The sequence below is a fragment of the Nestor notabilis genome, unplaced genomic scaffold, assembly GCF_000696875.1.
Source record: "Nestor notabilis isolate BGI_N333 unplaced genomic scaffold, ASM69687v1 scaffold666, whole genome shotgun sequence".
NCBI lineage: Eukaryota > Metazoa > Chordata > Aves > Psittaciformes > Psittacidae > Nestor > Nestor notabilis.
The window spans coordinates 5,689-31,128 of NW_009933083.1; the positions used below are offsets into that span (position 1 = coordinate 5,689).

The 25,440-nt window shown below is 41.2% G+C and overlaps 2 protein-coding genes across 2 annotated transcripts in view; one reads left to right on the plus strand and one right to left on the minus strand.

Moving 5' to 3' along the window:
* LOC104407401 (thyroglobulin-like) overlaps positions 1-25,440 on the minus strand; it is a gene marked incomplete at its 3' end in the record, with an annotated part of 69,584 nt that overhangs the window by 4,010 nt on the left and 40,134 nt on the right. The window lies entirely within an intron of this gene.
* On the plus strand, positions 5,259-25,283 carry SLA (Src-like-adaptor). Its single transcript, XM_010016680.1, has 8 exons — positions 5,259-5,366; positions 10,243-10,337; positions 15,966-16,065; positions 19,412-19,498; positions 20,815-20,918; positions 21,941-22,072; positions 23,954-24,086; positions 25,049-25,283. The coding sequence occupies exons 2-8, from the start codon at positions 10,277-10,279 to the stop codon at positions 25,266-25,268; spliced, it is 837 nt and encodes a 278-aa protein (XP_010014982.1). The 5' UTR covers positions 5,259-5,366; positions 10,243-10,276; the 3' UTR covers positions 25,269-25,283.

The following is a 25,440-nucleotide window of genomic DNA, read 5'->3' on the forward strand; positions in this document are numbered from 1 at the left end:
ATAATTTATTTGTGTGATTAGTCCCAGCAACCAGTAATGAAGGAGTTGTGTGCTTTAAAAAATAGGAGTATTTAGGCAGAAGCAAAAATAGCAGAGGGACTGTTCATTTCCATTACATGACACCCATATTACCATCAACATGACAGAATCATGAATCAGGAAACCAAAAACCATGAGATCAGCTCCAAAATAACAAACACTCTGTTCTTTTTGTTGCTTCTCTGTTTTTCAGTTCTCCAGGAATTCTCCTGTACCTATGAACATGAGAACTAAAAAATTCACTTTTAAAACTAACAGCTGAGATCTTCAGATAATCGTGCAGAGCAGTTTTCTGAAAGCAAACCTCTGAACAAGAGGGGATATATAACAACACTGTGGTTGTTAACCATGTTGCTGTCACAGGCTATTTCCTATCTCAGCATCATTTACAGGAGCTCAACAGGGAACTGGAGCCACGTGCAGTTCTTGTTTCAGGTATCCTCATGGATTGACCCACCGTCATCAGAGGAAGTTCCGATGCCATTTTTGACAACAACCCAGTTGAAACCATTCAGTACTGAGCTGCTAAGAACTGGTTGCAGCTGTGTTGCACAATCCACAACAGCAATATTACACTGTCCTCCTACATTCATTGGAAGAGTGGGAAGATTACAGTATTGGCTAATAGTACCTAGTGTAACAGGAAAAGGCTTTGTACAGGAAGGCAAAGCCTTAGTTCAGGGATCAGCAGCTTTCCAAGTATTTCTTTATTTCTCTTCTCAAAATTAGAGGTCAACCTAGACAGTAGAAATTCAGACACTAGGAAATGCTGCACCTCGTAATGGTGAGAAGCTGATGAATGCAAATCAGTATTATGTGAAGAATTCTTGCTTTGCTGTCAGGCTGTGACCAGTTCCATTGAGGCTGGTAGCTCTTCCAAACATCTCTGTGGGACATCGTAGCTCACAGACCTGCACTGGTGCTGTCCTGTCCATCCTAATTCTTCCTCAACAATCCCTTGCTACTATTCTAACGAGTTAATAAAAAAGAACATATGACTTGTATTGGGTGGCTGCTGTGAGAAGCTGCCAGAAGCTTCCCCTCTGTCCAATGCAGCCAATTCCAGTCTCCTCCAAGACGGACCCACCCATGGCCAAGGCTGAGCTCAATAGTGGTGGTGGTAGCACCTCTGGGATAGTGTGTTTAAGAAGGGGTAAAAAAACCTGCTGCACACCAGCAGCCAGAGACAGGAGTGAGAATATGTGAGAGGAACATCTCTGCAGACACCAAAGTCAGTGCAGAAGAGGGGCAGGAGGTGCTCCAGACAGCAGAGCACAGATTCCCCTGCAGCCCGTGGTGCAGACAATGGTGTGGCAGGCTGTGCCCTGCAGCCCATGGAGGTCCACAGTGGAGCAGATTCCACCTGCAGCCTGGGGAGGAACCCATGCTGGAGCAGGGGGATGCCCAAACGAGCAGGCTGTGACCCCATGGGAAGCCCGCGCTGGAGCAGGTTTGCTGCAGGACTTGTGACCCCACCAGGGACACACGCAGCCTGTTCCTGAAGGGCTGCACCCATGAAAGGGACCCACGCTGGAGCAGTTCATGGAGGTCTGCCCCTGCGGGATGGACCCCATGCTGGAGCAGGGGCAGAGCATGAGGAGTCCTCCCATGAAGAGGAAGAAGTGTCAGAGACAAGAAGACAAACTGACCACAAGCCCCATTCCGCATCCCCCTGCACTGCCAGGTGGAAGGAAGTAGAGAATATGGGAGTAAAATTAAGCCCAGGAAGAAGAGAGGGGTTGGGGAAGGGGGTTTTAAGATGTCATTTTTATTTCTCATTACCCTACTCCGATATCACTGGTAATACATTAAAGCAATTTTCCACAAGTCAAGTCTGTTTCACCCATGACAGTAACTGGTGAGTGATCTCCTCCTGCCCTTATCTCAACAGATGAGCCTTTCAGTATATTTTCTTTCCCCTGTCCAGCTGAGGAGGGCAGTGACAGAGTGGCTTTAGCGGGCACCTGATGTCCAGCCAGGTCAACACATTACTCTAAGTGCATCTCTATCTCCCAGCACACCTGGAAAAGACATTTGCCAAATAAGCTGCTGTGGTGAATGTCTCTTAAATCCTCATTTACTCTGGAAACTCACTTCTGCAAAGTTTTTCAAAAATGATTCACAACAGATCTAACGATTAAAAACTTCAGTGCAACTACTTTTTGTCACCCACACTCTGTAAACCCAAAAACCTTCCTCTCCTCACATCGTGACCTCTTATTTTTCCAACCTGTCTTGAAACTGAAAACTCTGCTTGTGCCATATTCGGCTCTTTGACACATGCACTGCCTTCAAATTAATGCAGTTTCCCTGACAGCTGCAAGGCTGCAGGCTCCTTCTGAAGCAGGCTTTCTGCCTACCCAGAAGCATTCTAGAGGCAATACACACATCAATAACAGTAACAATAAGCAAAGTAGCAATAAGCAAAAAGTGAGATCAAAAAATATCAAATGAATTAAATATCCTGATTATTCTACTTTCCCAAAAGAGCCACCTCTACAGCAGTATTTTATGTGTTCAAGATGGGCACTTCTCCAGGCTCTGATGCATACAGTTCCCAGCCAGAAATATCTGTCAGACCATCTGGTTTGACCTCCGGGATAGCCAAGGCTCTTCCATTTCCTGACTGCTGAGCTCAAGTGCTTCCTATCACTTAAAACATGGCTTGTGTTTGACTAAAGCCTGCTTCTTGTATCAAGCATTTAAGCTGGGCTCAGAGACACTGACAAATGGATACCGCAGTCCTCTTCTCTTCAGTTTGAGCCTGAAGATAATCACTTCACTGACAGTGGAGCACCTTATTTCTGTTTGAGGGTATCTTTAGTTTCCGTTAATGCCAGATTAAAGAGTCTGCTCATATCCTGTTTTTTTTTCCCTGCAAATAAGCAAGCTGCAACAATGTGACCACTAACTCCTCTTTCCAATTAGCTTAACAGATTATTCTCTAAAAGACTGGAGTTTAAGTATTTTCAGACGTGGTTTTCAGTTTGGAGCCTTTTGGGTTTTTTTCTCACAGAGTTGTTTTTCCGCATCCTGCACTGCTTTTCTTTAGACGTCTAATTCTGCATAGTGGCAACTGCTTCGCAACACACTGAAGCTGCAGGGCTCTATCTGAAGACATTAATGTCAGTTTTCCAGACTTTCAGACAAAGTTTGTCTTCAAGAACATGGAGAGGTAGAGAACCTTGGGACCAACTCGAGAAGTCTCTGTCACAGCTAGGGAGCTACATGGCAGACACGTGGCAAACACTAGCACATGGACTGTAACAGGGAACTGGCAGGTAAGTCCTTCCAAGAAGGAAGATTTCTTTTTCACACATGAGTCTTGGTAAATCCATCTTTGCTGTAATCAGAGGTAGTCCTGCTGAGACTTCCTCTCTCAGGCAACTCACAGCAGGCCTGTGTCAGGTTGGTGACTTGAATAACAGGATATGAATACTTTTAGGATGACATATAAAGCCTCACTTAACTTTCTTCCATTTAGATGTAAACATTAGCTTATCAATTATATTATCATTTAAAACAAGTTATTAGCTGAATGCACTGAAAGGGTAAATTAGCTGTCATCACTACACAACTGCCATCAGAAACAGGCAGAGTTGACATGGAAATGGACAATTTTATTTACCTCCCTCCCCTGCGAACTCATCTGTTCCTCTACAAGCATGGTGCAAATCCTGGCTGAGATTTATTGTGTTTCCAGTGGAGCATGTTCTATCAAGCAAGTACAATCTCTTCTTTAGTGTGACCAATCTTTCCTGCTCAGTCTGACACCTGCTCCATTCACGAGTTCATGTTAGGATGTAAGCTTGCTTCTTATAGAAGCACAAAGAGCATCAGCCAGCCAAAGGCAGATATTAGTGAGAAGGATCAGGAAAAGGCTGAGCTCTCCCTCTGCTTATTCCCACATGTGGTGAAGACACCCCCCAGCCTGTGATCTTTTAGTAATTCCAGAGACATTGTAAATCCATTCGGTGAATGCCATTAAGGAACATGCATGCCACATCCCTTTGGAAGAAAGTAATAAGATCCTAAACTATCAAAATATAACTGGTGGGGATAATCATGGGACATTATGGCAAAACCAGCTCCCCAGAGGACTGCCTATAATGCTCTGTGGTCTAGACTGATTTTCTTATCAAGATCCCTAAATGCTGTGCAGTCCCTTCAGAATGAGGACTGTTAGCACAGCCCAACAAAAAGAAAGAATGTTGTCCTGAAATTAACATAGTTCTAAATTTTGGCACAGCTTTGGGAATTTGAGCAGTGTCTCTTGGTTCCAATAACACTTACACAATGGCTCCCACACTTGTCAACTTTTAGTTTTCATCATTGAACGCACTGGCATTACAACAAGCATTTACTCAGAGCTACTCCGGTGTGAAGTGGGATGTCTATTTGGGCTTGCTGCATTTTGTTTGGGTTTTGGGTTTTGTTTGGTTTGGTTTGGTAATTTTAATATACAAAATAAAGTACATGAGATTTTCAGATCACATCCCAATTACTAAAGCAAAGGGCAAACCTAAATAAATCCCTTTGAATTCTATATTTGTACCTGCAGTACTATATTCCTGAGTCACTTCAGTCAGGTTATTGATTTCCCCATTCCAGACACCGAGATGAGCGAGCTCCTGGGGCTCCTACTTCTGCACTTTGTACCACCAATATGAAAATGTGCTTCATAGACAGGCTTTAACTCCATATTCTTTCATTGCTGATGCTGCTACTGAGCTTCAATTGTTTGCAGACAGAGGTATTTTGGGGTAGGGAGTAACGAATTAAGCAAACCTCGCATTCTCATTCAGGCTCAATAAGAGTGGAAAACAAAAAGTTTTGTGCTTCTTCCTGTCTCTATGAAAAAAACTAGCAAAGCTACATAAAATAAAACAGTTGGGGACTGAACAGTACTAGATAAATAAATTTGGAAGAAGGAAAAAAAGAGAGAAAGAGAAGCCCTTTTTGTGTAGATAATGTAAACCAGGTTATTTTGCTCATTTTTTATATCTGCTAAAACCAGCCTTGCAACACGTTGAAAACCTCCCTGTTTTTCTCAGCCCACCGACAAAAAGTGTCTCGAGTAGTGACTTGCAACAGGAACCTCATCTGTTGCAAACACTTTGAGCCTTCCTTATTTCTCAGAGAGGAAGTATGTGGCCTGTTTGGCAAATGCTGCTCTACATGACAGCGTGAACTTCACAACACACTCATTCGACCGGCTGCTCCTCGACTTGATCAGCTAAACCTTGCTGGCAGCACGAGAGCAGTATTATGACTACGGCTTTTATGAGGGATACTGCAACCTGGAATAGCATGCCTAGCATTTAAAGGTAATCATTGCTCTGATACGTTTTAGATTATCTGCATATGGGACCAAATGTTTCAATTTTGTTTATATAAAAGGGAGTTCTATTCCATTAACAATGACAATATTCAGACCATGGATTTCAAGTACCACCAAAGGTAGAAATAGAATAGCCTGCCTTGATCCTTTTCATAAGGAGTGGTATGAAAGACAGAAGGGACAAGGAGTATTTCTGCTGAAAGCTCACAGTAAGGTAGATGCATAGGACCTGATGCTGAAGCAAACTGCATTGCACAATAACCCAAAATATGAGCCTACAGATTAGTGGGCTTTTTATTCAGAGTGTTAGAAGTTTGCATAATGTGGTATTTCTGCGTTGTTTCGTAGTTGCATGTTTCTGTGAATTACCTTGATTACAGCATTATCTTGTTCTTCTAAGTGAAAAGGTATAAGTGCCTCAAAGCCGAAAGGATGCTCATTTTGATTAATGACACATTAAGGGAAATCCACTAAATATACAGCTTCTGAAATCTAAGCTGCTTTTTTTTCCCCAAAATGAAAAATAACATGGTGTTGGTGCTTTCATTTTCAAGACATTACCTGTGAATCTTATTGAGAATTAAATTCTAAGACCTTGATGGTATAGATGTAAATATTAGGTTCCAAAAAATAGGGTGCAGCATCTCAGGAATGATGAATGTCCTAATTTTACTAGTCTGCAGTATTCCTTGCAGAGGGGCTGTACTCAGGTGCTTATCTTGCCTTTTTATTTCTCTTATTATTTTGATTTCATTTATTAATTCTCAACCATTTCAAATACAACTTTAACAAAGTTTTGCTTTGGCAAAGCATAGACTCTCCTATATGCTGTGCTATTTAACTGCTCCAGAAGCACATTTGCTCAGAGAACAGATTCTGCGAGAGGAAATTCTTGCTACATGTGCTGCACGCAGGAATGGAAGGTGTAAATTGTACAACAGGTTCTTGGGACACACGATGTAGGTCAGTGAGACTCCAGTCTTGACAGGTGAAGAGTTCATATCTACCGAGAGGTCTGCCTATTTATCAGTCATAAATAGGACACAAAGCAGGATTGGGGCTATAGGTGCTTCCTTTTGGCAGCAAAAATAAAGCAGTAATGATCACTAAATCCCACTAGCTGTGTGTTTGCAACAGCTATGGCTGCAGTGACCAGCCTTCCTTAAACAGCATTGTACAAATGGAAAGGGGAGAGGAGATAGGACAAAGAAGACTGCAAATGTGATCTTAATGGTTAAAATCACATTTCCACACAAGCCTGAGGAGGTGGCCTGTGAGTGGGGAGAGCTGCAGGTAGAGTTTGGTTTGCAGCCCAGCAGCACAGCGGTTCCTCCAAGCTGAACAGCAGCTCATTCCTTCATGCCGGGCTTTGGGTTGATAGACATAGTGAGCTCAGAGTCTATCACCCCTCCTTAATTCCTCCCAAATCTCCCTCAGTGAATGATTTTCTTTGGATCTGGCACAATTATCTACTTCCATAACACACAGATGCCACCTCTCCTCGTATCCCAAACTGTCACCAACTTTAAATGAGGTGCAGTGCCTGGAGCAGATTCCCCATTTCAAAAGAATATCATCTATGAAACTATTACTATTCTGCTATTGATTTAAATGATAAAAAATCGACACGGCCACAAGATGCTCAACAGTTTCCTCTAAGTCTATTTTTGCAGAGTATCTCAGAATTTCAGAAAACCACCACAGAGTTTATCATCTAGTGATACAATGGATTTGTATTGCACTGCCAATGCTCAGTGCAAGCACAAGCTACTCAAGGCATTAAGTTCTATCACAACACTTAGAGTCATGTGCACTGTTGTTTTAGAAATACTTGGGATATTAATTCATACCCTGTTATTCTAAAACCAGTGATACACCACTGCCAGTGGGCAAGGTGAAATAGTGTTTCGCCCCCATCCTGCCCCGTTTCAAAGAAAACTTCCAATTTCTTCCATTTTCATCTCATTTTCAAACGTCAGAGTTAAGCCATGCCTCAGGGCATCCACTCCACCACCTTCGACTGGACTATAGACGCATTTTCACGGCTCAAATGCACAACGACAAGTGGCCTTAGTGGTGAAACAGGGTCTGATATCTGTCAGTTTCCTTTTAATCACTTCGGATAAGTGAATCAACAGCAGTGATCACAGCTTTCCATTTGCTTGTTTTTATTGAACGCTTCTGTCATGACTTTAGAGAACATCTTGAACTCTCTGTTCCTTTCAAGACTTTATATGGCCACCAGTGGTAATTAGTGGCAGTAAACCAGAGTGGAAAATGTACTGAGACACAGCAAACTGTCACGCTAGTGACATCAAAGTCCAAAACTTCATTGCTCTTCACTGTTCCTGTAACTACTTTATAACATTTGTATTTTCCGTAAGCCAGATTCTTCTACATCTAAAGTAGTAGCACTGAGCTGCATGCTCTGTCCTAATGACTTCAAAGCTTCTATGAGAAGAAGGATGGCAGAAGCGAGCGAGGCCACTTTTGGATGTGCTCTGCACGTGCCCGTTGCCCATTACTTCATCCATGTGCACTAGGCAGCAACTGGCTTAATTACGAACTACATATAAGCAAACTTTCAAAACCACCTGAGGTATTTTTAAAGCAATGTTTGGAGTTCAGACCCTAGATACCACCCAGGAAAATGAAGGTGCCTTGCTAAAATACGCCATGATTTTAGGCAGTTTGTGTGACGTAAAATTTACAAGTCTTTCCATCCTGTACAAATGCTACGTATCACTTTCCAAAGTGACTCAGGCACACCTGAAAATTGTGCCCACAGTGTCTTAAGAGTAGGAAAAAAAGCCCTTGAAATCACTGTGACAAGTCTGATCTTTAGTAGGATGACTTGCTCTCCTGGCCCTCAAATACCAAGACCCAGAATAAAGGGGTACATAGAGGCAGGATTTTTGTTCTTATTTCTCCAGACTTTTGTGACACAAACTTCAAGTACTATTCTCATCTAAATAACAAATGTGCTAAAATTATAGATGGCATAAGATATTTATGCTGCCACGTTTGGCACCTATCTGGAATTGCACTGTAGTTTTGGTAACTGCAGCTTGCTTACTATACACTGAGCTAGATTTGAACTGCCCTTTTCAAGTACTGCAGAAATGCAGCTACTACAGCACAGAGCTCAGCAGAGGTTATCTCTCCAGGTATTTATCCCACTTCTCTGGCTGACTTTTCCAGCCCTGTTGAGCTCTCTATTACCATGTCCAAGAAATTCTGCTGGCTAAGTTGAAGATGAGCCAGGAACATCTACTGTATCTGCAGCCAAAATACTGGCTGCACTATTCCTATGCCTATGCCTCTTATTCTTTATGGGATACAACAGAGAAAAGTGTTGAAGAAATTACAATCAGGTCTTGCAAAACAAAATATTCATAGTTCAGGAAGTTACAATCTTGGAAGTACACAGTGCCTGCCAAACTGAATTCTGATTTCAGTTTTAGAATGTTAGGCACATTTAAGCAGAGAGTGATTTTTCGTTTTCAATTGAGAGTCTCTCTTATTCAAATATGAGTACCCAAATAGTTTATTTAAATGTACAGCTGCTTTTATATTCAGCTTCTAGACTACTTATATCAGGCCGTGAAACAGTTTTTTGTTCTTGTGCAAGGAGATTTCAGACACTTGTCAGAAAGACCCTAAGCACAGCTGCATCCTACAGATGTGCCACAAGCTAGCTCCTGAGTGCAGTGAAACGGTAACATGCCATTTGGCCAGTGAAATAGAGACTTCTAGCAAAGAGCCTTTGGGAACAAGAACTAGGAAGCTTGAAAATCAGATGAGGTAGAGTCAAACTGTGCTTTACCATCTGTTTTAGCACTGATCTACTTGCATTCGCTAGGAGATGAATTCTCTTTCTTTCAAACTGCATTTTATTCTGTAGGGTGTCTTCCTATACTTGCTGTAAGATATCAGAAATTTATATTATTAAGCAATAACCTAAATTGTGCCAATCTTTCAGAATAAGACGATCAATAACAAGTCTCACTGATTTCAGCAGTGCTGTTTCTCAAATTAGACCCCTCTTCTGCTAGCACTGTCAGGCTCCAGCCTGTTGTAAGTAACAAGCAGCATACCAAAGGCAGTAATCATCTTTGAAATATTTAAGCTAGAAAAGACTGGAAGATGCAGAATACCCACACCATGCTGCTGGAGCGCCTAATATCATTTACACAGGGCAACTGATGAATATATATTTAAAATAATTACCTATCAGATAGCGGTGTTAAGTGATTTTACTTTAATGTGCAAACAGATACAGCTTATTCTCCTCTGCTTCTGAAAATACACAATAGCATGAGGCACCTTCCACATCCAATGAGTTTTCTCTCTGTCTTCTGAGGGGAAGAGTTAGGATGAGTGCAGTAAAGCCATGAGAATGAACTGTCCCTCTCACAATATGTAGTTCCGCAATTCTCTGATCCTATTTGTTGTACATCCACCAAGACTTTTAAAGACAAGAATTTGCACCACTAGCTTTATGCTTTATTCTTTGTAGCTTCAGAGCTCCAAATGCTGAAAAGAACATTTTGTATATGAAACGGTGCGGGCATGGCTTTGCTGTGACTTCCTATTGTGCTGAGGTACTGGTAATGGAAACTTTTACTACATTGCATCCTTCTGAGCAACTTCCCTAGCTGTGGTTTTCTGCTATTCCCCTGATAAAAGCCCCAGAGTGGTGAGAGTTTAGCAAGTATGTAAAACTCTCACATGAATTTGACACAAGAGTTCTCAAAAGCAAAACTGTGTAAAACTGGAGACACCCAAACTAGGTCATTTCTCATCTGTCGGCACAGCAGGTGTTATGCTGATGTTTAATTTCAATGTCTCCTTTGATTTAGTTCTGAAAGAGCTTTGACGGAATTAGAGAGCACAATGGGAAATACCATGAAAACACCAAGAGCCTCCGAAGAGACAAATGTGTCGAGCCAAACGGGTAAGCATGTATTTAATTTCTTTCAAGAGAAAAAAGATGTTCAAAATACATGGTACATTCCTCCATGTGTCTTCTTTCGTCCGCCTGACATAGTTAGAGCATGCAAGTGCAAGACTGCTGTGGAAGAAGGAGGGCATCCATGAAACAGTGGTTATTTTTAGGTATGTTCAAGCTCTTTTTCCAAGAACTACTTTAATTAAAAACCCCAAATGTTAAAACTAGTGTTTGCTGGTGTTCCTTGAAAGACATTCCTTCCAGTGCAGAAAGCACTGAAGCACTACTTCAGAAACCAGAAATAATGTATTTTGACATACTTGCATGGGATATTTTATACAAACTTGTTCTTGACATTTGTGGTTGCTTCATTTAAGGTTAAAAACCTTAATGATGTTATGCTCGCACTGAACCTGGAGTCCACTTTTAGACAGTTGCACTGAAAGTAGCATACAGCCAGCTTGTCTCTGAGTTTAACAGAAAAGGTTATATGGAAACACACGTTTCCCAGATCGAGATGCCGAAGGAGGATGTAACACATCTACCCTATGCATCCACACGTGAAAATATCTACTGGCCCCCTCCGGAGGCCAATAGAGGTCACGCATCTGAAAGGGAAAGCAAGAGGGAGTCAGTGACCTGCTACTCCCAAACTGCCAGGGAATAGGTGGCGAGTCAGTACAGCCCCAGCTCTCATGCTATGATACTAATGGCAGTGGGTACAAGATCTGCAGTACATCACTCCCCAAAGGTGAGGAAGAGAAACCAATTTTGATTCTTTGTTTGGAGTTTTGGGGTATTTTTTAGAGGGGGAATGCATTAATTGAAGGTTTTGGATTTCCCATGAAAGATTGTCCATTGGGCTGCTCATTATTGTAAGGATAGGGAATCAGCTTGGATTCATTAGTGCTGGAAGGGAACCCAGCCCTGCTTTTAGCATAGTGAAGAACTAGCTGATATGGGCAGCCGGACAGCCCTAGGTCCTGATGAAGCACAGACCAAATACTACTTAAAGGCCCATAACATTTCCATCTGAAGTGAACCCACATGAATTAACAGGGGATGGGAGGGGTTGTGAAGAAGACTGTCATATCTTGACATTCCCAACAACTGCTGTCACAAATACTGTGGCAATCAAAAGAGAGACATGCACACACTCAGAACAGGACCTTGCTGATCAGCAGGGCAGTGAGGGGTCAGTGCCATGGCTCTGACCAAGTCTGAATTGTTCCTGCACATGCTAAAAGTCAGGATTTAATAGGGTTAAAGCCAACTGCTTCACTTCTAGTGCTGTAAATAGAACAGTCCCCTGAAAGATAACTCAGCAAACATTGACAGCACAGCAATTGCATGGGGAAATTACTCATTTAGGAATTCAGGGCTTGATCTACTTGCATTCTCCTACACATCTAGCACATCTAGAAAGGTGCTTTGTCAGATCCTGCCTGACCTTGGGCTGCCATGTGGGGAGGGAACAAGTCTCCCATAGCTGCAGTGGCATCTATCAAGGCTGTAGGGATGTCTCAGACACTCACACAGCTGAAATTGCACCAGATACCTGTGTTCAAACAGCTTCTTGGTCACAGAAATGATCAGAGCAGTGGAACACTTTTCCTATGAAGAAACACTGAGAGAAGAGAAGGCTCTGGGGAGTCCTTTTTGCCATCTTTTGATACTTAAAGGGGGCTTATAAGAAAGATGGGGAGAAACTTTTTAGCAGGGCCTGTAGCAATAAGACAAAGGGTAATGATCTTAAACGAAAAGAGTGTAGATTTAGACTATATGTAATGAAGAATTTTTTTACATTGAGGGTGGTAGAACACTGGAACAGGCTGTCTTGTAGATGCCCCATCCCTGGAAACAATCACAGTCAGGTTGAATGGAGCTCTGAGCAACATGATCTAGTTAAAGATGTCCCTGCTTGTTGCAGGGCATTGGACTAGATGAGTTTAAAAGGTCCCTTCCAACCCAAACTATTCTACGCTTATATGATTTAACAGACTACATAGCTCTTGGTCTGGATCAGACCAGCATCCTTCATAATGGCTTTGATGTTGCTAAGTGAAGTTGGGAATACAAGCGCTAGTGCTGTCATCCAAATCCAATGAAAACAGAAAAGGAACTTAGTACTAGAAGCTTATATTGGGATAAATCCAGCAAGTTTGCATCTATCTGTCTTCCTGAGCGATCAAATTCCAAATCACATCACCAAACATGGAAGATTTCCCCCAGGCCATGAAGAACCACCTTTAAATGAGGTGGAGGATCCAATAGTCCTAACAGTTATTAGAAAAAGCAGTGTGAATACGTTCTTCAGACACCTATAAGCACCTTGTGCTGCCTCAGATCTGCACTGAAAGCAAAACATGCTTTCTTCATCTTCAGTGCATCAGTCTTGCTCTTGAGAAAGGGAACAGTGCATAAGTTGCACTTCCCAAGGAGGCATTTAGTAACCAAATATGACTGCACTCCATCTGAAAGCACAGTGTATGGGCATCCCTGGCATAACCTAGGTACTCATAACAGAGCAACTACAGCAGCAAGGGGTTATCAGGGGTTGTGGGCACACCCCCCTCCTCTTCCCTTGGGACTGTGAATCAAGGGTTAATCCTCACTGAGCTGCACCTGCATAACTCTCAGTTCCCAAGCTGGCTGGTTTAGATCTAATTTGGGTACACCAGTGTGATTCTGCAGCCACACCTTATAGCTGCTGTACAGACAGCCTCCCAGACACACACCAGTGCCCTCCTTTACCCTCTCTGGTTTACACTCTGTCTATGCTCTCCCCTCTCTCTTACAGTGCTTCGTAGTCCATTCGCAGTGAATAACTTGAAGCATGCAGTGTTCAGTCTCACACTTTGCAAGACATCCAGGGATGCAGACATATAGAGCTAGCATGTATTTCATATTCATTTGCTACTCCTAAAAAACCCCATCTAGATTTAACACCCAGATTCAGTGGAAATAAGTGTGCTTCGATCTTTCCACTCTGAGTTGTTCCATTTGAGATGTAACCTACGCTCACCCTGCAGAGGAGAGGCTCTGTTAGGAAAACTCAGGCAAGCCAATTTTCTTTTATGACTTAAAAGTGTGGGGAGCTCATCAGATCAAATCTGTTAGATCACTCTGATATTTGGGTGTGGAGAAGCAATGTCATTTGTTTAGTCCCTGTTTCAAGGCCTTTGTGTTTGAAAGGAGCCAGTATGGGTTCTGTGAAGTGTAGAGTGGTGGGGTATTTTACATGACCAAAAAACCCAGTGAGGTTTGATTTAAATACCAATTAAGGTGAGGTCTTGCTTGTGGAGTAGGAGGGTTGAAAGGTTTTGAGCAGTACAAAACCCCTTTACTTTCACTTTAATATAAGTACATGTAGTTTAAGAGGTAATGTTTGCAGGGATATGGCAGCCGACACTATGATTAATTCCTTCCTTTTCAGAACTACAAATTCACATGCAAAATTGAAACAAAAACTAATATAAAGATGAAAGTGCAAGCAAAGTAACACAGACCTTGCCAGAGTAGAGAAAAAAATCACATACTCTTCAGTGCATAACAGCATGCAAAACACTGGTACGCAAGGAAGGAGAGCAGAAAAGCACTTGTTTTCCACCCTTTCAGTATGGAAACAAAACGTTTATAAATAAATAGCATACATTTAAAAAGATCACTGCTAAAGGCATTGTTACTAAGCTAAAAATGTGACATTCCATGTCCAGCTGCTGTCTAACAATCTGCAACGAGAAATTAGGCAATGGCACTTTATGCCTATTCTGCAGTTCTTACAGCATACCTTCTGGCATATATTTCTCATAGTCCTGGGTAAAGATCTTGCTTTGTTGAAAAAGACTCAGCACCAATACCTAGGTCTTGTTAGCCTCAGGTACCAAGCAGTTTCATAGACAGAGAAGGTGGCTCTTAATATTTAGTGCAGAACAGGGAAGCAATCAAAGGCATGCTTAGCACTCAACTTCTTCGGTGTAGCTGAACTAATTGTATGATATGTTACAGTAGACTAATCACAGCAGTTGGTTGATTAATACAAAGGTACTGGGCTAGTCCTGTTTAATTCAGTGACACTAATCAACTGACGAAACCATAGCAATACTAATACTAAACATGCTCTCAAACTCATAAATGTCTATTCCAGAGTTTACACATCTATGCATCCATAAGGATGCTCATTTACTGTATCGTGGGGCTACTTCAATGAGTAAAGGCTAGGAAGACTAAAAATGCTTACAGTCAATTTGTCTATTAAGGCAAAATTACTCACTACTTTGCATAACACAGGTCCCTGTAACATAACAACAAACAGCTACTGAAAATCAACTGAGAAAACACTCCTTTTAACCTAATATTTTCTGTAACATTTATATTCTCATCATCACTGCTGTAAGGGTAACAAGTGTAAAATCTTTTCTCTTGAAACTATTTCTTTCCTGCAGACTTGCATGTTTCCTTAAGCCTTTCTTCATTATCACTGTGGGTAATTTGTAAGGCCCTGGGAGACAGAGGCTGAAAACAGAGTTAGTCTCAGCATTCATTCAGGGTGCTGCTTCTAATTTTCCCTAAAGAATTGTCTTCCTTAAAGACAAGTTGAAGAGGAATTCATATTAAACAAGAAAATCTAAGATACGGCAATGTGTCTATGTCTCAGGGTAATTTCATTCTCTCCTTCCCTGAATTAATTCCCATTTTGGCACATGTTGAGCTGTACATAGTGCGTAGATCAAACTAACTCTGCATACATCCTGCTAGATGGTATTACTAAGGAACAAGGTACTGATCCTGCAGGAAGCAGAGGGTTCCTACTGGATGGGGAGCTCTTGAAGGTTTGATAGTCCCAGTCTTGTGCAAAGTGCCTCCTCCATCCTTCAGAAACCCAGGAGACCAGCAAGTGTCCTACAGAGTGCTACAAGGCCCAGAGCCATCCCAACTGATGTAAAGGTCATATCTCTTTACTGACCTCAGTTCTGAAAGTTGCAGTTGTACAATGATTTGATTATAAAAACCCATGTTGCTGCTCTTCTTTAATTGAAGATAAGGGCATCGTGTTCTACCCCTAGTTATTACCTCCCCCTCAATGGGGGAGAACCAAGTATGCCAGCTGTTCACCAAGCTAATTTTTATGTGATGGGAAATGGGCAATAATGGCCACGCTGTCACTGTCCTTGATCTAAACTAATTTCAGACTTTGAAAACTATCCGTGGTGTTAAATGATGGAACAATTCAACATGCATCTTCCTTTCCTCAAATGGAATGGTTGGCTCAAAATCATAGCTGGAGGCATTTAGAGACAGTGACATTAAACTGGGTTACTTCCTAATACTATAAATACTTACTAATTTTGCTAGTTTCAAACTGAATATGTCCTTTAAATATGGTAATTACTAGAAAAAAAGAGGTCTAAATTTAGTTGCTTACTATTAACCAAATGACTTTTCATTTCTAGTATCTTCACATTCTTCTTATAAAGTTTCAGGCTCATCTCTTTTTAGCTCTTTATGTTTAACAGGTGACATTTTTTTCCCCATTTGACCTACTATGTAAAATGTAACATAAATAATGAAAAATCCATTTCTGCCTCAGCACTCTATCTTGGCTTAAGTGACATTTTCTTTCTTCTTTAACAGGTCAAGAGAGTGATTTCCTTGCTGTCCTCTATGACTATCCTTCGTCAGACATAAGCCAACCTATATTTCATGTAGGGGAAAAACTACGCGTGCTATCAGAGTAAGTTGACCCTTGTTAAATTAGCTTTTGTTACAGTTGATGCTTCGTTATATGCATGTGCTCCAAACTGGATGCACTTCAGCAAAATGAACTGAGTTCAGAATTTGCAAGGAAGGATGCTTAGCCATGGTGCGAATCTCTCTGTAGTTTAAGGATTTAGGGTTTCAGACTGTTCTTTGATCCTCAGATCCCTCTGACGTGGTTTCTGAAGCTGGATTCAGACTCTGTTCTAAAGCAGGACTCAAAAAAGAACTTTGCTTTGAAAAATGATTTTGAGAAAGCATCCCCCCATGTTAGTGGAAAACAGTGAGAGCAAAATTAGTTTCAATCTCATAGAAAAAGAACTTTTAATCTGAATTTCTCTATGTCAATTGTCTCATTTTCTCTCTCATCCTTTTTCTCTAACAACTCTTTATGATTAGGTCTTAGGATTTCGCCCTAAGGCAACTCTAACTAAAATAAAATTAAAAAATAGTGCTTTTTTTTTTTCTTCTTAAATATTTTAATTGATTCTACATTTTCTGGGGGGGGGGGGGAGGGGGTGCGAGCGGACAGAGATTTCCCAGGTAGTTCCACTCAGTTACTAATGAGCCCCAAAAGGAAGCAGGCTTAAGAGTACTAGTTCAGACTGACCTTAAGCATTTTGCCACACACGAGTGAGTACACTTCTTGAAAAATCAAAGCCAGCAGCCCTGGTATTCTTTCATGCACAACTTGTATCAGCACACAGTGACCTCCTAGATGTTATTTGGTCCCATAATCACTGTTTGCACTGATTAAACAGAAAAGAAAGATTTAATTTTTGCAGCTGCTGAAGCAGACGGATTCAAGGGGAGATCAGACACGTCATAGCAGAGAAATCTCCAACCATTTCTAAATTCATAAAGAAAATTCTCTACCTGAGGAAATCAGAGCATCAAATAGTTGGAGAAGACTGAAATACTCAAAAAAATCACACATAATTGATGAAACCTTGGGCTCTGCTCCAGGCCACCATAACCCATAGTGGTCTTTGTCAGTAACAAGATATGGGCTATGCAGACTTTTGGTCTGATCCAGAATGTCTGCAGTTAAGTTCTGCTGACAAAGTGCTTTCCCTGCCTTCCTGAACCTAGAGGTCACAAGGGTCACACAATACCACTAGATGGATTTTCTGCTGATGGAGAGCTTCTCTAAACCAGGGGAATTTTTCTCTGGTAACTTCAAGCTGTTTAAACCTTGCTTCAGTTTGCGTAACATACACAACATGGCACAATTGCTTTAACTTGGAAATTCCAGGTTAAAGCCTCCCTCCCAGCTTTCATCATCTACAAGCCCTCACAATGCCACATAACTACGTCTGCCTCTATCAATGGGAATTATATCTGTGGCATACCACAGGCATACACGCACTGCATAGTACGATCTACTGGATTAATAGCTTCTAACAGAACTAGGCTTCTGTAGCAGCAGGTTTTATTACATTTGTCTGTTGTGCAGTGATCAAGAGCTTCTCCTAATAGTAAATAAGAGCCAAAGCAAGCCTGGATAGGAACTGTCCTCTTCCTGTTTTGGATCAGCTTATTCACAGAAGACAAGACACTCCAATGTTCTATGCAAAGCACAGTGTCCTAATGAAGGACCTGTTCTTCCTCGCTGGGGTATGTGCTGCTGTTAAGAGAAGCTGTTTGCCTGCAGACTCCTGCTGCACATAGGCTGTAGGTATAATCTTTTCCTCAATTTATTCAAAGAAGCAAACGCAGTGGAAGGGAAGAGCAGCATGGCAGGCATGACCACAGCATGAGTGATGAGGGGTCTCCACGGAGAAGCCAGATGAGCAGGCAGCACATGCTGCTTTTGAAATTGCAGCTTTTCAGTCTTCTACCAAAGCAATTACACGTAACAGCAACCAGCCCCACCAGTCCTGCCAGGAGCATTATATATATGGAACCCCCACAGAAAACACAGCTCTCACAGATATTGTGACTGCTCTGCTTCAGTAGGGTTAGATAAGCACCACTGGCACAGTGTCTCACTCCACACTTGTCAGGCACCTTTCCTTACCAGACGAACAACAGCACCAAACGGGCAGTAGTCAAAACAGATGTTGTCCAATGATCTCCCCAATCTATATAAGTTCAGTGGCTCCTGCCCCATGAGAGATGTGATGCTTTAAGACTTTTAATCATCATAGGGATTTTTCAGGATTGGTAGTATTAGTTCGAAGGGGAGGGAGATGCTGAGACTATCAGGGGTTTTGTCACTGCAATTCTTGGTTCTCTCTGGGAAAGCTGGGAAAAAACACCCAAAATAACCTAAATTTCTTCTATATAATTTCATGTCAGCTGGAAACTCACAAGCAAAACTTGTGGGGACCTGAAATTTCCAGCTCTGAGCACTAGACACTTCCCTTTTTCCCTCAGCATATACACTCTGGACCGTGGTCCCAGGAGCTATAACTCAGAAAGTAAATCCCAGGAGCTATGACTCAGAAAGTAAATCCTAAATGTTTTCAACTCAGCCGTTTTGACAAACACCAAGACTCTGGTCTGAAGTCCGGGCATTATTTGGGATCATTTATATGAACATCTGCAAAACCAGCATTCAAACACAAGGCATTATTTGGATTCAGACTCTTAAAGTAAAAGGTGGAAAGAACTTAACGACCATCAGCATCCTTGCACTAATTGCTAAATCTCCAGAGAATCTCTGTGAAAATCCTTGTTATCCTGCCCTTCCTAAGGGATTCAAAAGCCAAAGCCACCATCCAGTATCACAGCAAGAACCTAAAATATATAATTGAAAAAACATACATCTAGTCACCTAGTTTCAGCTATGAGGTTTTACCTATTGGACTCTGGTCAGCAACTCACTGAATAGAAGGAAAAGAGTAAACCATGAACCAGGTTCTGTTAGACTGAAACCTGTTCTCAGGCTGACAGGGTGCTGGGTATCTCTAACCTGATGTTACAGGAGTAACTACAGGGCTGTCCAGACACAGCACGCTCAGCCAAAAGCTGGATATCCTGGATACCAGTACAAGTCTAGCTGCGGGAAGGCAGAGCACAGCATGGTTTAACCACTGAGTATTTACCCTTCCTCTTTTAACTACAGAAAAAATATTTTATTACTTACGTAATTTAAATGGAACAAATGGAGCTTGTTCCTGTGTCCAAATTTAATCCTGATGTAGGCTTAGAAACGGAACTATCTTAAATGAAACCAACTTGGGTCCCTTTCTGAATACGTAGATTCAGGAACACAGGCAGAAGGTTATGGGCCAATCCATATGTCTGAACTAATCCCTAAAATGAGGACAAAGTCTGAAACTACATCTGAAAATATCCCTTCTCTTGCTTTCACACAGTGAAGGAGGCTGGTGGAGAGTCCATTCCCTTACAACAGGTCGAGAAAACTATATTCCAGGAAAATATGTAGCAAAAGTTTACCATGGGTAAGTAAATGCACTTCCTATAGCTTTTCAACACTACGTTTCTACATATACTGCCCTGATCAGTTATTCAGTGTCATAATGAGAACAATGCCAACAGCGACTAGGCAGACAGAAACTTTATTTATTGACAGTCTAAAATAGTTCCTTTGAAATCCCGGAACATCAAATCCATACCTAGATTTAGATTATATGAAAAGGAAAATCCTAGTTTTAAACGCTGAAAAGGGTCAAAAGACACCCCCCTCAAATGTAATATATTTGAAACAGTTCTGTTGCATAGACTGATATCTAATTTAAAAACATTAACAAGAAGACTCTATTTAGAAAGGATTTTTGATATTAGAAAAAAGTAAAATTTAAGCTAGAGTTGCTCATGAAAAAACAGACCAAAAAGAACAAATAGAAAGACTAATAAACCATTCAGGAATGTAAACTCTCACACTGGAAAAGCTAAGGATGGTTCAGAGGTTTCTTGTTGCCCTAGACATCAGTCTGAAAAGAAACATTAAACACACTTAAAACCTTTCTGGCATATGAACTGCAAACTTCACTGTGACTTATTAAAGTGCTTTTATTTTAATATGCTTTTACATCCTCCTGAAATAAAGATGCTTTCACAAAGACAAGGCACAGATATGATGGTGGAAGCTGCTGTCTGAAGCTTCCCCAAGACCATTTTGCAGATAGCACACTGGATCAAACACACAAGAACAACTTCAAAATGAAGTGTCAGTAGCTCATACACCAGCCAGACAAGCTCAGTTACAGGGTTAGACACTACCTGTGGCAAAATACAGCAGTGCACCAGGCTATGGTGAAAATCAGTAGGCCTAATTCCACTTTCTCTTATCCACAAAGCCAATTTACTTAACTGGCTGGGCTGTTCCTTAGCATAAGCAGAATAACTGAATTGCGTTTGGGTTTATTTACCATAGAATCAAATACAATTTGGCATTAACAAAAGTGGTTTAAATAAAAAAGAGGGATTTAAGTAATGCCACAGGTATGTTATCTATTGATAGCACATGGATATGTCCCCAACAATTTGGAACAAGGCAGCTTGAAATGTTTTGTTTTCTCTAAGTCCAAACCTTATTCACTCCTCTCTATTCTCACAGAAGTTAATGAAACTCAACAAGAGTTTCTCCATAAACTGGGGAAATATGCCTGGACACAGTTGAGAGAATAACTATAGAAATCCACAGTGTTGTTTTTGCAGTCACTTTTCCTGGCTAATGCTGCACATTCACAACCACATGCTGCTCTCTGTTTCACTGGTGTCCAGACTTCAGAATTTGTTTTTTCCTGCTTCACAGCTGGTTATTTGAAGGGTTGGGAAGAGAAAAAGCAGAAGAACTTCTATTGCTACCCAACACCAAGGTCGGCTCCTTCATGATCAGAGAAAGTGAAACTAGAAAAGGTGAGAAAATACCATTTCTCCCCCCTTGATCTCAGGCATTAAGAATTTTACAGCTCTTTAATTCACTCATTGTCCTTCATATGGATCAGCCTGAAACCAGAAAATATATGTACTGGGAAAGCACAGGCACCCAGTGCAGTGTGCCAGTCTTCACCAGTCAGTGCTGGCAACAGGGTTAGTGATGGCCATGGAAAGTTCCACAGGCATCAGCATAAAAAAGACACAGTTGTTCAAACACTATTATTTACTTTGGTTGCATGCAAAGCTTATTATGCAGTGGGACTTTTCAAATGGAGGAAAAGTCACAGACTTGCCTTAGGCTACGAAAGATTGCCTGAAGAAGCTATAAAACACACACCAAGCAGTGGGGTGACTGATAAGTGAATTTCTTATAGAAACAGATTGTTTCTTCTATTTACTTTTTAAAAATTATATGCCTTCAATTTTATTTTCTTTCACAGCAATTCTGTTGCTACATGGGAATTGGACTGAACACACTTTAATGCTCTTCAATGGGAATACATCTCCCATTGTGCAACATTATCTTCCCTTTGCCTGAAGCACCAGAACACATCCTAATATCATGATACTGCAGTTAGAAGGGAATAATAAACCATCTCCCCTGATCTCTTGCATACCACAGGCTAATTAGATTTATAATAGCTACACTAAATTGAAAGAAATTAAGGATCAACATTCAGTCTTTACCAACCACATGCTGAACAATAGTTTTAAAACAAACAGCTTTAGACAAAGGAACAGGAAAATCCAAGTCCAAATTCAGTCCAGATCTCAGGCCCTGATGTTGGATTTGGGCCCTTTGTTCTCTTTGTTATACTTAAATATAAATATGAAGTATACTCTCTAAGTGGAAATTAGGATGGCCACTCAGTTTTTTCCAGGTCTTTCTGGGACCTTTTGGATCATTGCACCACATCTAACAGATAGTCTGGTTGTGGTCACTTCTATCCATCCAGAATTGGGGCCCTACTCTGGTATAATGAGCTCTTCTCTTTCCCCAGGGTTATATTCCTTGTCGGTGAGGCACAGGCAAGTGAAACATTACAGGATCTTCCGCCTTCCAAATAACTGGTATTACATCTCTCCACGACAAACCTTTCAGTGCCTTGAAGACCTTGTGAATCACTACTCAGGTAAAAAGAACTGCAGGATAAACCTATTTTCCGCTGGTAATTGTAAAACAATCTATCAAAGATGCAGAACAAGAAGTTTTGCCTTTGTCCAAGACTTGCAACTACTGACATGGAATAGGCAATGGAAAACTTTTGGCTTCCGTGTTTTACTTTATATTTGATCCTAACTACAAATATGCTACCCTTAACAGTGCAACTGAAATCAACCCAAGAACTCAGCTAAACAAAGACAGATAAGCTTTACCCATATTGGTATATGACGTTGTACGGCCATGTCAGTAACACTGGTCTGAACTCCAGTGTCTAGAACTTCAGTAGACAACTTTCACATACAGTTTGGAGGTTAGCACAGGACAGGGATGCCCAGCTCCTCTCAGAGCACAGCTAAAGTCAGTGTCTGGGTATAAGAAAACATTATTCTGTGCAGATTCAAGCCATGGTTATGGGTCCCAAGGTCACAGTTTACCAGCATGGACATGTCTTCCATTTACTTACTTAGCATACAAACAAAGAGATAGCATCAGGACATGCAAGACCAGGTTCTGCAATTAGATTTCTCTTAGGAACCACTAAATCACACCACCTTATCTGCAGCAGAAAATTCTCAGAAATGTTGTTAGCTTCTTCCCTATTACTTTAGGGATGGCTGCATTTTATCAGCAGAAGTTATCTCAAGGGGCTCAAGCTCAAATCTAGACTCAGCTGTCACTTTTACTAATATCAGTCCAGTGGGTGACACCCATTTCAGTGATAGTTTTCCAGATTCATGGCAATTTAACCCATGTCAGAGAGATAATTTGACAAATGACATGATTAAGTGGCTGAAGGTACCATGCATTAAAATGAGAACATTTTAAAATGAGGATGAAGATTGCAATAATTTTATTGCATAAAAAGAAGAGAACAACAGGTTCTGTGCTTTAATTAGTAACGAGTACTCAAGTGTAAAGCTACCATATCTGCATATTTCATAGCTAAATGAAAACGTTTGTTGGCCAAAGAGTACTCTGATAAACTGAAGAGAAAAGCCATATTCACATTCAAAACATGCAAAAGAAACTTTGAACACCAATGATATAAACAGAATTTGGACAGGATATTATTTTGGGCATTTTTTACATTCTAGTTAGCTGACACCTTTCTCCATTTAGAAAGAGGCAAACAGTCAAAAGCTAAAATTTGGGGTGTGGAGAAATCATAACAATTAATATTTTTACTTGAGTTTTACATGTAAGAGAAGACAGTGAGATGGATCTCTCCACCTTCCTTCACCATGACATGACAACAGAATCTCACCCTGAAATAAGGCAGATATAAAACATTATTATTCAGCCACGATGTTCTCTACTTGGGCAGAAGAACATCTGCAATGTCCCTAGTGGAGCAAGGAGAAGACAGAGAGAAGAAACTTAGATGAAAGTTAAATGTGAACCCTGATTCATTCCATAGCCGTGTTCCACAGCATAACAGGTGCACATACAATCCAATCTGAGTGGTTGCATCTTGCACCTATTTTACACTCTGTTTTCATGGCTAAGATGATGGGAGGCAAAAGCAGAACTCACTGAGGACTCAGAAAACCTGAGTTTAAGTCCCTGCTCTGTTACAGACTTCCTTCCAGACTTTGGGCAAGTCACTTTATCTTTCTGTGTCTCAGTTCCTCACTTGCACTGGGGTACACATGCCCCATGAAAAATTAAAAGGCAAAGGTATGAGGAAAGGAAAAGTTAAGCCTGTGTTACAGTGACCTTGCTGAGGACACACTATTTATTGACTGCTACTGCCACGTCCAAAAGTGTTTGTGTGAGCATGCACCAGGGAAAGAAAACAGGGAAGATAACTGTGAACAAACACTAACTGTGTATTCATTTCCCTCTTCAGAAGTTGCTGATGGTCTCTGCTGTGTCCTTACAACACCTTGTCTTACCCAGTGCACTACCAACAACAGTGTAATGAACCAAGTTCCTCCTGTGGTGATGCGGAATAAAAACTTCAACTGGAGAAATATTCACAGGTACCACATTACAACACAGGCTGCCAGAAACAACAAGGGATTTTTTCCAGCCTTCTATGTACTTGTACTTACAACACAGAAGAAACAGCCATTTCCTTCTCTTGAGATCAGTTTTAAGGATGAGACAATCTTCAAAGCTGTTGACAGCAGGTTAACCCATGAAAACTAGATGTCCAGCTCTCTAACTTGATAATCTTGGTCTACTTTGAAAGAAAGCATAGTTAACTATCATTTCTCATATCCAGCTAAGAGTCTGACCACATAAACAGTCCCTTTGGGACTCACGAGTCCTCTCTACCAAGGGTGCAGGATTAAGATGCAGGCCATAAACCCTAGTTAGACCCACCACAGTAACGTGCAATGGCTTACAGGTGAGCACCAACAGCCAGAAATGGCTCCCTCTTGTTCACATGGTGGCCATTCAAGAAGCAGCACACATGCAAGGAACACATTATCCCAGCATAAATCTTGCCTGCTGTGTCCCTCTCAATATAGAGCGAAGCTCAAGGTTCATGAGATTTATAGTATCTTGATGGCAACTAGAGAAAGTAGGTCAGGTTTCAGAGCTAGTGGAACAACCACTTTCAGAAACAAAAGCACCTTCTTTTTGAAGTGTAAATTTCCCTCTATCACCCTTCCTTCACAAAGCATATTCATTTGCTTACAAACACAAGAGAATTTTGTGCAGTATTGAGGCCATTTTTCCTACAGATTAAGAGGAAAGAGAGAAAGTACGTAGATGTTATTTCCTTTTCAGATGCTGAAGAATATGTAGATACTAAGATACTGCTTATGCACTGACTGTTTCAGAAACCACTGACAGAGGAATTATCTGGTGATTTATGAGACTGGAATTTTTTTAATACAACAAAATTAACATCGTTGTGTTTAACAACTCAATATTATACTAACAGGCTCAGTCTGAGTAGCTGAAATGGTAACAAATTTTTCCTCTTTTAAAGGTTGGAGGTGACTGAAAATACAGAAAGCACCCTGGCAGCAATGGATGATTCTTGTCTTAGCTATGGATTGAGAGAAAGTATCGCTTCCTACCTCTCCTTAACAGGGGATGACAACACTTCTTTTGCAAGCACCAGAAAGAAGAAAGCCCAATCTCTTATATACACAGGGTGCAAACGCAAGAGTACCCTTCACTTACCACCTACATACTATGAAGACTAAATGTAAGACAACCAGGAGGACAAAACTGAGGAGTTACAAGAGAAACCCAGAGCATCCTGTGGTCCTGCAGCCCTTCAACAGCCGGGAGGCAGAAGCACACCAGCTGGTGATCAAACACTGGCAATGCTTTTGCATTTCCACTTCTGAATGTTAACCAGAGACCTCCTTAAGG

What these genes read in the sequence shown, in the direction of transcription:
- SLA (XM_010016680.1), top strand. Translation starts at nt 10,277, where the DNA reads ATGGGAAATACCATGAAAACACCAAGAGCCTCCGAAGAGACAAATGTG. An exon ending in AAATGTGTCGAGCCAAACGG is followed by an intron (nt 10,338 to 15,965) that starts GTAAGCATGTAT and finishes CTTCTTTAACAG; the next exon opens with GTCAAGAGAGTGATTTCCTT. An exon ending in AGAAAGTGAAACTAGAAAAG is followed by an intron (nt 20,919 to 21,940) that starts GTGAGAAAATAC and finishes CTCTTTCCCCAG; the next exon opens with GGTTATATTCCTTGTCGGTG.